Source organism: Triturus cristatus, chromosome 9 (assembly GCF_964204655.1).
Source record: "Triturus cristatus chromosome 9, aTriCri1.1, whole genome shotgun sequence".
In the NCBI taxonomy this organism is placed as follows: Eukaryota; Metazoa; Chordata; class Amphibia; order Caudata; family Salamandridae; genus Triturus; species Triturus cristatus.
In genome coordinates, this window is record NC_140592.1 from 1209627533 (window position 1) to 1209642052 (window position 14520).

At 44.7% G+C, this 14520-nt stretch overlaps 1 protein-coding gene across 1 annotated transcript in view; it reads left to right on the forward strand.

Annotated features, from left to right (window-relative positions):
• RAB15 (RAB15, member RAS oncogene family) overlaps window positions 1-9797 on the forward strand; it is a 355439-nt gene extending 345642 nt beyond the window's left edge. The window contains exon 7 of the mRNA XM_085627227.1: window positions 5734-9797. Within this exon, the coding sequence (XP_085483353.1) occupies window positions 5734-5892 (159 nt within the window). The 3' untranslated portion in view covers window positions 5893-9797. The remainder of the gene's footprint in view (window positions 1-5733) is intronic.
• The last annotated feature ends 4723 nt before the right edge of the window (window positions 9798-14520 follow it).

Genomic DNA, 14520 nt, shown 5'->3' on the forward strand with positions numbered 1-14520 from the left:
TTATGGAAAAATTAACCCCCTCATTTTGTTCCTTTTTAAATTAAATGTTTTAAGAGTTACCACTTAAATCCAAGCAAGATGGCTTCAGGTGTGCCATACGTTTATCATAAGTAGGACTGTTAGCGCTCTAGTTGTTCTTTGGAACACTCTGGGAAGCTGCAGTAGAACACAAAGGAATCAACTGACAGTCTCTGCCCTTGTTGGATGTACATGTTTTACTGAGAATGTCAGACTTCATTCTCACATGACTGAGAAAGATAATGTGAATTTACAGAAAATAAGCTCTCAGTTTAGCTTATAGATCACCTTCCAAACCTCTGTGGGAAAAGCATGAGAAAATATTTTTCTCTCAATCATGATATCCCAGCAGAAGGCTTTTTCACATGGTGAAATCACCTTAAAACATACCACAATTCCTAAAATGAGTATGGTACCATCAACAAATGATTTATAATGTAACTAAAGTCTTAAAACCTTCTATTAACTGCAATGCTTTTTAATGAGGTGCTATCATGTATATTGGTCCCAAGATGGCTGCCAACACTTCTTGGATGAAGTGCTGACAGCCAATCAGATCTCAGGATGAGATGTGTGGTTAGGCTCCGCCCACATATATATATGATTTTACTTTTGATTTTCTCAGGAACTACTGAACAGATTGACACCAGACCTGCAAAAGGCACATCCCTGACCTGAGAACTACCTCTCTGCCAAATTTCAAGTAATTCTGTTCAGCCGTTTGGGCTGTACCTTGGACTAAAGGTTCCTATGGAAAATTGCATGGGGAAAACGCGTTTTGGGACCCCCCTTTTTTCTCAGCCCCCACTTGACGAATCCCCCCCGAGACTTTCAGGGTAGGAGCGGAGCGGAGCGCCCCACCTATTTTGAAAATTTCGCGAGGATTCGTCAACCAGCGCCAAAGTTATTCCAAATAGAATGTTGCGGATTTCCTATGGAAACACGGTCCTAACTATAACTATCTACTGGCGACCGCCAGTAGATAATAAATATATATATATATATATATATATATATATATATATATATATATATATATATATAATAATTGGCTACTATACATATTAATGGTTAGGGCTGCCCTAGGCTTTCATTGCTTTTCTACAAATCGTATTCCACTAACAAACTAGTTTCATAATTTATCACGGTTAAGCATGAGTAGTCTATCTCTGACATATGTGCCAGGAACAACAACTTGCATTTTTATGTCTTTTTGTTGTTATTCAACCAAATGTGAAGGTGTGTTTTTCTGTTGGTAAAAACATAGTTTTCACAAATCAACATCTTAATATTTATTAATTTCCTCTGGCTGCGTGTTTGGGAATGTTAAAATGAAGCTATCCTGAACTCCTAGTGTACCTTACTGGATAGTCCACTGAAAGCCTGAACCACAGCTCAGGGAAGTAAGACCGTCTTCTCAGATGTGTGTGCAGCTTGAAGGTGATCAGTTCCATGCTAGACTGGGAGGCTGACTCTGACTTTCTGGTTCCTAATGACCACAACATGACTGCCATTGAGTTTTTAACTGTCCATCTATTATTTACAATGCTGCAGTATTGCAAGTCCGCTTGAAAGAACTTTATATATAAAAACAAGTTATACTTCTTGCTATTGTACTCGATGGCGTTGAACTCCTCTTTACGCATACAAATGTAACTAATAACTTATTTTTATATAGTTCTTCAAATTGCATTTCTAAGTCCTGTACATAACAAGTGTTATTACAACCCAAAGTATAGGGGGTTGTGGCCACGCAAGATGCCCAGTTAGCCACGTTTCTGACGGTATAAATATCATTATTTATTCTGGGGTCTAAACTACTCAAAAATCCCCTTTCCCCCATTGTGGGACTCATCGCAGCTGCTGGGCAGTTGACAGCAGCAAAGAGAACCCAAACAATGCCACTGGGCAATCTGCAGCCTTGACTTGAGGAGGCTTGAGGAACGGTGTGGCGTAGGGAGAGAGGTGGCCCTTATGCGCCTGGAGTGTTGTCTGTTTTGGTCGTAAAGCTCTGCTGCGGACCCATGCCCCGGGGGACTTCGGAGACCCGAGGGCAGTACGTAGAGGCAAGGCGGCATAATGGAGGCGGCATAATGGAGGCAACCTAGTTCGTGTCTCATGGTGATACGGAGCACGGCAGCGAGCGCTGCATGGCAGGGCTACATGAGAGGTGTACAGCGGCTCGCTGAGGGAGAGAAGAGCTATCATTTAGGTTTACTGCCGTTGGAGGCAGGCATCTGAGGCCCCCCCAAAAGCTGCAGGGGTGTGCCGGGCAGACTCAAAGCTATTTTTGAGGGCTCCTGAGCCTCGCTGAGGAACAGGGGGCCTTGCTGAATGTGCGGGACTAATTGGTGAGGTGTGCACTTGCTCCTGAGGGGAGTGGAATCCAGTGCCCACCCTTTATAAGGAAACAGTCAACATGACAGGCGGCCAGAAGGGCCTTTTAGCACAAACACCTGGAGTGTGGGGAGTCAGTGAGACCCGACCCGTCTTTCCAAAGTGGAGGTCTTTGGTGGAGATGGTGTGAGGAGCTGGGGGCACGAGCTGGTGCTGGTGTAGACTGTGATGTGGGAGGTGTTGCCCCTAATGGTGAACCTCCCTCGCTTGGAGCTCATGCTGAGCTTTCTAGAGTGACATGTGGTAACAGGTGGTGCACCTAATTTCTTGACTGCTTGACAGCGGACTCGCCCCTGGATTGGGCCCTGGACCTCAGAGGAGACAGGGCCTTAGGGAGGGAGCTGACCTCTGTTGTCTGGCCCTTGTGCACAGAGTTGAGTAAATAACACACTGCACACAGGTGAGCTGGAGGGGTTTGCGCTGTGACCAGCCCTTGGGGGGCCAACCTGACCCTGGTGATGATGGGTCTTGTAGACCTGTATCGTTAGGTACGAAACATATTGAATGCTGTAACACGTTCTCCTACCTGGGGATCCTTTTTGACAGGAGGGGGACTTGGACCCAGGCAATTAAGACTAGGAGGTTGCTGTTTTCAAAAGCTGTTGCTGCACTTTTAAATTTTAGCAGGAAGCTGGGAAAACGGGTACCAGAGGTTTTACTACAGATTTATAAGGCTAAATGTATTTCCATAGCCATTTATGGGGCAGGGATTTGGGACTACGAAAATGTTAACCCATTACAAAGTATTGAGAACAGGTTTTTAAGATTTTTACTGATTGTCCCTGATAGCACTTCCACTTTTATTTGCCACACTGAATTAGGTATGACTTGTATTGCTGATATATGCAAAATTCAACCAGTACTTCTGTGGCACAGGATTTGGACCTCGGAACAGCTGGAGTTAAACAGACAGGTACTAAGGGACTGTGGTAGTCTGGATGGGGCTCTGAATATTAGATGGCTTGAGTGTATTAAAAACTTTGTCTGTACTCTCGGTCACCCTGAATATTATTTGGAGCCCCTTAGTTTACAAGACGTCCAGAGGAAAGTTTTAAAATTAGTTGTTTTAATTACTAAATAAGAGAAGATACGTGGAATTACAAAAAATTACGGTACAAGGTCACCAGCTAATAGTTCCTGCTGACAGAATTCAGCCTTATTTAGGGATGTTAACAAGAGAACACAATAGATTTTTGTTGACTCATCTGAGATTGGGTATTTTTCATAGGCTTCTTACTTTCCCCGCCCAGAATGATTGGACAAGTTAGTTGTGTAAATGTCCATGTGATAATGTGTCCACTCAATCGACCATACATGTTTTGTTCTTTTGCAAATTTTATTCCTGTAATAGGAAAACGTGGATTTTGCCAATTTTAAGAAATAGTGGTTTAAGACAATGTCGCCCTGCCTTCCTGTTACTACAAATATTAGAAGTACAGTTGATTGTATCAGTTTTCATATTTTTAAAGAATGTTTTAAAATGTAGAAATTCAATCATGATGTAATCAAATTTTTAGATTCATTTTGTTTCAGCTGTGTTTTGATTTTTCTATATGAATTTTACAAATTATGTATATAATCGAATAAAGCTGATTGAATTGAATTGATAGGTCTTGTGAAGGGCTCCATATGCACCTGATATGTGTATTTGGGCACTGGGCCCATTTGCGCTCATTGCATGCATGGATGATGTCAGTTAATAGGGGGCGGCCAGGGGGTGTGACTCCTTGCGGGACTTATACCCTAATGATCGGTTTATTACTCTAGCTGACGCAGTGCAATCGTTCCACTTGGGGACCCGACAGTTTTTATAATTTGCTTAAATTGTGGAGATGGCTCGTGGGATATGGCCCTTCTTCCCTGATATCCCACGAAACTCACAGACATTAGGGACTCTGCTGAGTATGGCTCGGGGGAGTCTGAGACTGATCTCACATGTGTACAGGGCACTGTGAGAGGAACTAACATTGGGTGCCTGGTGCAAACTAGGTGACATGAAATTCTGGATGCTCCTCTCTCCGATCAAGAATGGGAGGGCGTTCATGAACGGGTGAAGGGGACCACCACGAATGTGAGATCCAAACTGGTTCAGTATAATATAGTTCATCAGCTACACCTCATCCCAACCACGCAGCATGCCATTAACCCGCGGCATTCATCCTCTTCTCTCCACTCTGCCAGGCATGTGGTAGATTTTATAGATATGTTCTAGGGGTGTCCTGACCTAGACGCATACTGGCAGACAATATTGTAGACCTTAAATGCGGTTACGGGGAGGTCCATTTACTGGGACATTGGACAGTGCCTGTTGGGGATGATCTCAGCATGAAAATAAAAATAAAAAGCTAGTAGAAAGTTTCCTAATTTGGGTTTGGTACTCGCTAAGTGGAGGGATGGCATTAGGTGGTTGTCTCCTGTCGCCCGGAAAGTGGCTGCGTGATATGGCTAAATGGACAGTGGCTGAGGCAAGGCATATTCGAAAAATGTGGAAATTACAAGCTTGCGGATGACCTGTCGGCTGGGTGGCAATGCTTGCAGAGCTTTTGGAGCCCCCAGATGTCCTGCCCCCGTTGTCTGTGGGATGGACAGAAAGGTGGGGGTACTGGATGCTGGATTGGGGGTCTATGATTGGTAGGTGCTCCTCCTGTGTGTGATAGTGTGGGGGCAGTTCTTCAACTGGGCTTTCACATATGGCCCTTTCAAGTGTTCATCGTGTAGTTCTTCTGGGTGTTATAGTAGAGCATGCTGGGATGGGAAGGAGGGTTTTGTTTCACCATAAACAATATACGGCTCTGATGAACTTTTCATATTTAAATGCCAATAAAAATGTATACGAATAAAAAATCTAAAGTATGACACTCAGTTTACAAACCTTAGAATGATGGGAACTAAGGGCCTGATATCGATCTTGGGGGATGGGTTACTCCACCACAACGGTGACGGATATCCCGTCTGCCGAAATATAAATCCCATTATATCCTATGGGATATATATTTCGGCAGACAGGATATTTTTCACCGTTGTGATGGAGTAACCTGTCCACTGAGATCTAAATCAGGCCCCTAGTCTTCTTGAGTGGAGTCATGCTTGTTATCTTAAGATTCACCACATTAGTTAGCAACAAGCATTCAACTCACTGAGCCATTGTGCCAACGCTATACACATAAACATGCAGGACTAGATATTTCTAATACAATGCCCAGAAGTAACCAGACCATGTATAGTCCTAGTAAATGTTAGTGTCCAATTTCATGCATTTTGTGCCAATTTTGTGACCGTACTCTCCTGAATTGACTTCCATTTTCTTTTTCTTCATAGTCGTTTACTCGGCTGACAGAACTAGTGCTACAAGCCCACAAGAAGGAGCTAGACGGACTGCGCATGTACACAACCGATGAACTGAGCATAGCGGAGCTCAATGAGGAGGACGGCAAACCAGATGGTTCCGAGAACTTGCCAAAGGCCTGCTGGTGCTGAAGGCACAAGTGCATCCATTTTGTTTCTGCCACCCCCGGCAGGGCTTGCAGTGAGACCTGCCCGTCACACTGCAGCATCAAGTATTCACCTGAATGTCAATTACTTCTCTGCACTACTCATCCTCCTTGGAACCTGAAGTGTCTCTAGGTGGTGTTTTGTTGTCCAAAAATGAGATGTACTGGATCTTAGGTGCTCTTAGAAATGCGCTGTGCTGTATGTATATTTAATGTAGCAATTTTCGCAGGCACATTATATGAAGAAACAAAGCATGGAGCTCACGTCGGTCCAAAATACTGTTATTTCAGTATTGGAAGTGGCTTATGAAATGCTGGAATCCTGTACAGTGTTTTGTGTTTTTGTTGTAAAAAAATGACTTACTTTCCCTCAACTGTCTAAAAACTCAGTCCATTGTCAGTAAATTGGTTTGTTCCATAATTGAGGCTATCTAAGAAATTGTTTTATGCCATATTGATTATGGATACATAATTCTTGCTTTTACAGTCGATGAAAACCTTTGGATTTCCATTCTGTTTGCCTGGTTATTAAGCGATGGATCATTCTGCCTAAATTAATGTACAAAAGCACAGGTATAGTGTGATGAAAGGGTGCATTTGTGGTAAGATCCAATCTTCACATCCTGTCTCAAGTTGTCCTTGTTTTGGACCACCGATGTGGATTTAACTCCGCGTTCACGTTGGAATACAGAACCCGATGTGTTCTAGTGACTGTTCTACACGCTTATCCAGTTGGTGAAGTCTCTGAACAGATGTGGTTTGGAAGCTGCTCATGGACTTTTAAGATATTGATGAGCGGGTCCCAAGCAGTTTTGAGTTCTGTATATCGTGAGACTTTGAAATCTGTGCAGTGCCACTTGCTGAAGCTGTAAGATTCCATTAAAACAATTGATGAAAGACCAGGTGGCTGTGATACACTTTTGGGGACGTCCGTAGCCCATCCTCCATAGCTTGGTGCAGCCTCTTAGAAGATGCCAAATTCTGGAAAAGAACACGGGCCTTGGGAAAATCATAGTTCACATCTTGAAAACAAATGTATATTCTCACAAAACCTGTCAACTCACATCCTTCATTCATGCTGGCCTTATAGTGTACAAAGGTAGGCTGCAGGCATGTTCAATTCCCGAACCGTGAAAATGACTAAATATGGAAATGTAGTTAGGTCGTAGTTATCACAAATAGGCCATCATTCCAGAAAATCCAACTGCTGGGGAAATGCAACATTTCGGTATGGGGGCTGCAAATCTAAATCACGTTCCCGATTGAAAGTTGGCGATCGTTGTAACTAATAAAACAAATATCTGATAAATTAATATCCAATTTGTACCTAACAAAACAAAAATCTGATAAATTAATATCCAATTTGTACCTAATAAAACAAAAATCTGATAAATCAATCTCCAAGAAAAAAGGAATATTCGATTAACTTTAGTAAATCAGCGAGAAAAGCCTGGTGAATTTATTGTAAACAAAGTACTTGATTTCCTTTTGTGGGAATGTTAAAGTTGAAGATCAGTACCTTATCTCACTGAATTTTCCTTTAATACCATTTAAAACCTGTTCTCAATGCACCCGCTCATTCTTCCACAGACACCCCTTGTGACTCCTAATAGTTAACCCTATGATTTATCTTATGTTTTAAATTGATCCTTCAATCCAAGAGATGGTGTCAGCTCCTAAGACCTCTGTTTCTACCTCTAGAATCCCCTTACTGCCTTTTCTTACACACCCTCCTCTGCCCAACCTCCTTTGTGCCTTCTGTAAATGTAAACAGTTCCTCTCTTCCCTGGGAATAGAAAAAACACTACAGTGACCATGTTTAGCATTGGTAACTTACACAGGAAGCTGTATTATGTTTGTTATTAATTAGCGCGTTTAAATTAATTTAGCATTCTTCTGTCTTTTCTGATTAGAAAATTGGTTTAGCACTATTTCATAACCTTGAATTTAACTCTAAACTCTGGGATTCAATAACCCGTGTTTTTTTTTATTTTATTTTTTACCAGTATTATTTGAGATTGCATTATAAATTGTTCAAAATTAAAATTACTTAAAGTAAATAAATGTGTCAACTGCACACGCCATTAGAATTGGTTCATCAAGGTGACTTTCTTCAAATTAACTTCAAATATGGCCTAGTACATATCCCTTATTGGCCATTTGTGAGGTGTTCACTGTGTAAACGTAATGGTAATACCGCACAACTGAAACATCATCCCAGACGATAATGACCATCAAAACATAGTCATACCAGGATGACGTCATTGTTGTGCCAATGCATTTGTTTTTATACAGTGTTAGAACATCGCCATATTATCATTCGTCTGGTTGCTAATCCTACTTTATGCAACGGGGTAAAGGGGCCCATGATTCTGATGGCTCTTGCAATGTCAAATCTCATGGCTTATCCTTGGTTGACAGGAACATTTGAATAAACCTCTGTGATGACCACAACCAGGTAAACCAGATACCAAGACTGGGAAAGGCCATTCCCTATGTATCTTAAGCATAGTCATGAAAATAGGCTGTCAATGCCCTGCTGCTAAATTGTGTACTTTAAATTAAAGATGTGGGTGAATGTATAGCTGCATTGGCCCTTCCCAAAATCAAATTCGATACAATATTGATAAAGGGAGATCTCTACTTGACAAATACCCATTGCACAAAATATAAGTGATACAAATACCTTGATGGTATATAGTGCATCATATCAGAGTTAGCCTGTTTTTCAGCACTCACAGTTTTGGTGGCTAAGGACATTAAAGCAAAAGAAGTCAGGAGTTGATTTGCTCAATATCATGCATTTTGGTCAAGAGGGAAGCCGGGATTACAAATCTGGATACCTGCTTATTTGGTGGTCTACTAGTCCAGAAAATCACACAAACCCTCCTTCATCCTTCACTCTTTCATTTTATTCACACTGGCCTGGCAGATGTACGGAGAGCTGCCATTTTCCTACCTGTTGCAGACTTACACCGCTACATCCTATATATGTATAGTCCATAAATAGCAGAAAAAGTATCCAAGTAAGAGTGGTATTCATAAGCTTGTTTTTCCAGAAATGCCTATGGAAAGTTGGACAGAGAAGGAGGGCTGTAGTACTTCATGCAACAGGTATTCAAATTTCCAATTAAAACTTGTAGCTAGCAACGCTGCTCCCAATCAAGCGCATGAGCCTGTCCGGTCTGCACAAGCAGCCAGTTCATAAATGATTGCAATTTGTTTAGAGAAAAGCATTTATCAGCTGTGGTTCAATAAACTCAGATAATCTGATTTTCACCCCTCAAGCTTGAGTTGCAGGCGGTAATGGGCATTAACCAACACGGCGGCCATTATTAAGTGGAGTGGAATGGTGAAAGGAGCCACGACCTTGCTCATTAATGCATGGCTCGGCTTGCTTCTTGAGAGGACCGAGGTAGATCTAAAGCTAATTGCTGAAGCAAGGCTGCGCTTCATGTCCGAAACCAGACACTTAGTTTCTAATGAGGGACAGGATTAAATTCCCCCTTATGTAGATAAGCGTACAGCTCCTGCGCGTGCTGTGGCTAAAGTAATTGATTCTTTTCAAGAAAACTGTAGTTTCTTGATCCTGAGCTGTAACCTAAACTCTACATTTCATCTCATTGCAGTATGGCCACAGATCGAAGCGACCAGTTACCCTGTAACAAATGGTTTGATTTATTCTTCATTCAGTTGGTGGCATCTCTGTTTTTGGACATCTACTGAACTTTTACAGAGAAAATTCCAGTTGCATCTTACAACTTATGATTGGTGCCTGTTCGTCTTAAATTACATTCTTAATGAACCTGCTCACTGTTGTGTCACTGTTTTATATGCCTCAATAAAATGTGCTTTTTTGCCCCAAAAGGAAAAAGAAGTACTCAAAGCAAATCTCAATTGTTCATAGAAATTTTCTCTTCAATGACAAATATGGATCTTATGTGTAAGACTAAATTCTCCACCTTCTGCTCTGCTAAACCTGCCTCTAGCTCCCCCATTGCTGTCTGCTGTTAGTGCTTATTGGTTCTCATTAGCTTATATTGTATTTCATTTTTTTCTGGTGAAGCGCTCCGTTGCCCACGCGGCTAGGTTCAGGCTTTACAAATACATTAGATGTAAATAAATATGGATGTGGAAGCTTCCACCGTCCTGGTTCCTGTACTGACTTCCACTCTGGCAATGTCCTGACTTTAGATGTTGCACTGGGCCTCAGGGGTGTACATTTGTTCTGCCAGGTGGGCGGCAGGGTTGTTATATTTGTACAGTAGTTGAACCCAAGAGAGAGTACAGGGCTTTACTAATGGTTCTTTTAATGTTTGTTGGGGGCTTCCCTGATAAGGCAATGCTTTTAAAAGCCTATTAGGCATGAGGTGGACAGTCAAACTCATGCCAGGCCATTTCTGTGGGAGGGGGAGCATGCCAGGCAAATGTCATGTGGCTGTTGTTGAATGTTTTGTGGACAATTTGCGTTGGTAGTCTCATTTCAGACTGTGCCTGCTGGAATGGGGAAGTGTCAGTCATTTATCAGGTGGCCTTTGCCTCTGGAAAGCCAGCAGGAATCTAAGACAAAGCCTGACATGCAACAGACTTGCTTTAGGCATTCCAGTACAGTCCCACGCCACCAGATACTAGACTGACCCTGCTGCAGCCCTACTTGCCTTTCAGAGAGATTTCTCTATATCAAGAAAATAATTAGTAATACTCTGGGGCAAATTTGCTATTCTTTTACACAATAATGCAGTGCAGCAACCTGACTTGCTACACAGCGTTGCGTGAAAAGGAGAGAGCGGGGCAGCGACATACCTTTTAAAGATATGGCACTGCTGCTCTCTCCCCTAACATTGGGCCACAATCAGGCTGCCCAACACACTTCACACACCTTTGTGCCAGTGGCGGCTCCTTTACTGGGGCGTTGCCCACCCAGCCTCCGAAGTTAATGTAAATACATCTAGAGTTCAAATATTTGAATTTGTTTAATTAGCCACGAGCCAGTTGCTTAGTGATGAGTGGGTGGGGCTTAAAGATACAATAGGCTTACCTCTTGGTCATCGACACACACTCACACTTCAAAGTGCGGATGTCAGGTTGGCCGACTGCCTTTCTGCGACCAGCCTGACATGCGCACTAGAAGCCGATCATTCTGTGCCTAGAAAGAAGAAGGGATTGGGCAGCTGCAGCCCTCTGCACTTAGAATGAGCGCTGGGTTCCCCTACCCAATCCTACTCCTGGTGCTGCTCTCAGCAAGGGATTGGCCAGGACTTGTGGCACTAACGTTAGTTGCACAACTGAACTAACCAACCCATGTATGATAACATCTCTTTAAGACCTCATCGTTTCTCCCTCCACTTTTTCTAACTACCCCACCGCAATGGAGAAAAAAAGCTGGCTGGGCCGGGCTAGGGACTGGCTGTGGGTAAGAAATAAGGGCTAGTAGGGAAGACAGAGAGGGTACTCTTGCAGACATGGAAGATGCCCAGCCGATTGCGGCTGTGCAGGTGCTGCGCTCCAGCATCTTCGACTGCCTGAAGAAGGGGCAAAGGAACAAGAGGGGCCCTGGAGGAGCGCTAGAAAGTCCTACTTGGGGGCATCCAAGAGGGCTGGGAGCGGTGACCAGGGACCTGGGTCTCTGGAGTACTGGGGGCAGGTGGGGGCAAGGGACCTGGGGCTCTGGTGGGGTGGGGGCACGGGACCTGGGGCTCTGGAGTGCTGGGGGCAGGTGGGGGCAAGGGACCTGGGACTCTGGAGTGCTGGTGGGGTAGGGTGGGTCAATACGGAGTGCTGGGGACATACGGTACAGAACATTAATGTATATGGGAGTGAGTTTCAAATTGCTGTGATTCGATTCCGTTTTGTGTGGGGCTTCCACTTTTTTTCATGATTTAAATAGCAAGATGCTCGCATGTGCCAAAGAATGCATGCGCAAAGATGGATGATGGAAAACGAGGCAGCATCTGTGAGGCCTGCACAAATAACATGACTACATTTGTCCTTCACTGGGAACCAAACAACCAATTTTAGCACCTGACTCTCAGAGGGTGGCGTTGCAGAGCAGTCTGAGGCTTACTCAAGGGAGGTGGTGTGGGCTAGTAATCGCCATTTGCAGGTGCACAAAAATAACACTCAATAATTGATTGTCCAGTCTGTACTTTGCTTTATAAAAGTAAGAGTACATTTATTAAACACACACACTACTCACACACACTACTCAACACTATGCACCAATTTACAAATATACATAAGCTGTTGGAATTACTTTGTGACATTGCATAACATCTCCACCCCGCAAAGGGAGGGTGGGGTCTAGTACCCCCACTCCCATGTATGCACATCCACTTGCCCCCAATGCAGATAGTTGAACATAACCTGGAGCAAGGGCCCTGCGCACTGGCACCATCCCAGTGGCGACCCACCCCATTACCTCAACAAGCATTAAAAAGGGGTAAACCTGCCTTGGTGCCACATGACCCTGACTGAGCATCTCCTACTGACCATAAAGTATGCACCTCTATATCTTAAGGGCTAGCAGTCTGGGGTCTTCACCTAAGCGCAGCAGCAAGAATCCATGTTTACGCACACTTTAGAATAACCGTACTCATCACCTTGGTTGATCATTTGAATGCATTGCAATTACAGCCCCTAAAGGCATCACAGATGAAATCACAGGATTACGCATATACAGCCAGACACCCTAGCAGGACTGTCTGGCAACATAGCCCCACTTGGCTTATGACATCTCCTTACACATGTGACTTACAGTCCCTTCAAAAGAAGTACTCCTGGCAACTACACTTCTCCTGCAGTGCGCCTCTTCACTTTAAAAGGAATCACAGGTAAAAGCATGGGATTACGTAAATACAGCCCGACCCCCTAGCAGGAAGGTCCAGCAACATAACTCCATTTAGCTTAACATCACCTTGCACAGGTACTTCACTTTACACATGTAACTTCCAGTCCACCTAAAAAGAAATAACCAATAGTAAATGCATTTTGGTGCAATTACACCACTTCACCTCCAGGGGATGCCCTTCTCCAGACATCCCCAACTCAGTACTTCACTCCATGATGCACTTCATAGTACACCCTCCGCTGTAGAACATAAGTTCCAGCCTAGAAGGTGTTAAAGGCTGGCTGAGCCCTTGAGGGGTTATTCTTTCAGATGCCCCGTGAAACTTATGGGTGGACTGTTCTTCTTTATGCTGGGGGAGGCTGCAGTGCTCCTGCAGCCCCCCTGCACCCCTTTTCACACGAGGGTGACCCCCTCCTCTGGGGCCACCCGGCGCCAAAACAGCAGATTTCTTCGTGCTGGGAGGGGGGGGGGGGGAAGACTGCGCTTCTCCAGCAGCACCACCAGCACCTTTTCACAAGTGAGGGTGACCCCCCTCCTCTGGGGGCCACAAAGCACCCAAACTGCAGATTTCCAAATGCCTGGCGAGGCATTATGGGGCGCTTCATGCTCCTCTTTACCAGCCCCAGCCACTGGGAACACTCTCCTCCGCCCTCTGAGTCTCTGAGAGGGTAGATTCAGCAGGGTGCTGTCTTCACTGGCTCCCTGCGCCAGCCTTTCGCCAGGCTCTTATTCTGGGCCTCTCTTCTCCCTGCGCAGAAGCCCCTGCTTCTGTACACCAGTCCTGGGCTCTTCTTCTGGTGCTGATAGGGTCCTGGGGGCAGTCAGGGGGTCTCTCCTTCCAACTGCCCATTGCGCCAGGCTCCAGCAGCCTCAGCCGACCCCACCCCAGAGAGAGCTTCTCTTCCTGTGCAAGCACTTTTTAAAAGTTGAGTAGGGGGCTTGCAGGAAGTCGCTGTTGGTCCTATACAAACAGCGACACATCACGTCCCTGCCCCTGCTCCTTCCTTCTTGTCCAGCCTCTGGGTTTGTTAAAACATGGCGTCGTCCAGTGTCTCTGGCCACATGCTTCCCTTCCCCCAGTGCTGCCTTCACCTGGGTTCAGCTTGGTGCCTGGCACCCACCGACAGCGGTTGATGGATTGGCTTGTAGCTCCACCTATCTCCCTTCCTTGGAGGGAAGATCTTCGCTCCAGGAAGAAAGGGCATTAATCTAACCTGCCAGGGCCAGACCCCAGCCAGAGACTCAGAAATATGACATTTATGGACGACCCAAAAGCAGTACAAATATGACTTTGGACTCTGCAGAATACTTCTTTTCACCTCTAATACAATGGACTTTAGTGCGTGTCTGGAAACTGTAGGCCTTGTGGAAGTTAATCTAGCCATGGGCCCCACATTCCCTTAGGGGAATAATGAAGTGAAAACACAGTAAAACACACTGACTTTCCCTGGCATGTTTCTTTCCAGCATATAATGCCACACCATTCACTTTGTAGCTGCTCCTGGACTGCGCACGCTAGGAATCTCCCCTGCGCAGCCCGTACACGTGTGCACACGCATGTACACATGTGTCTGCATGTAACCAGCCCGGTGTCCCTTACTCCAGCTGCTGTGCAGTGGCCTGGTCAAGCCAGGGGAACACCAGTAAAATCCCCATGCAGTCTCTTACATCCTGAGTTAACGGTGGGTGAGTCCCAACTTATGAGGCTCCCCCACAGTAAAAGCTCAACAATTAGGTGCTCAAAAAGCGAAACATCCGGGCGGCCCA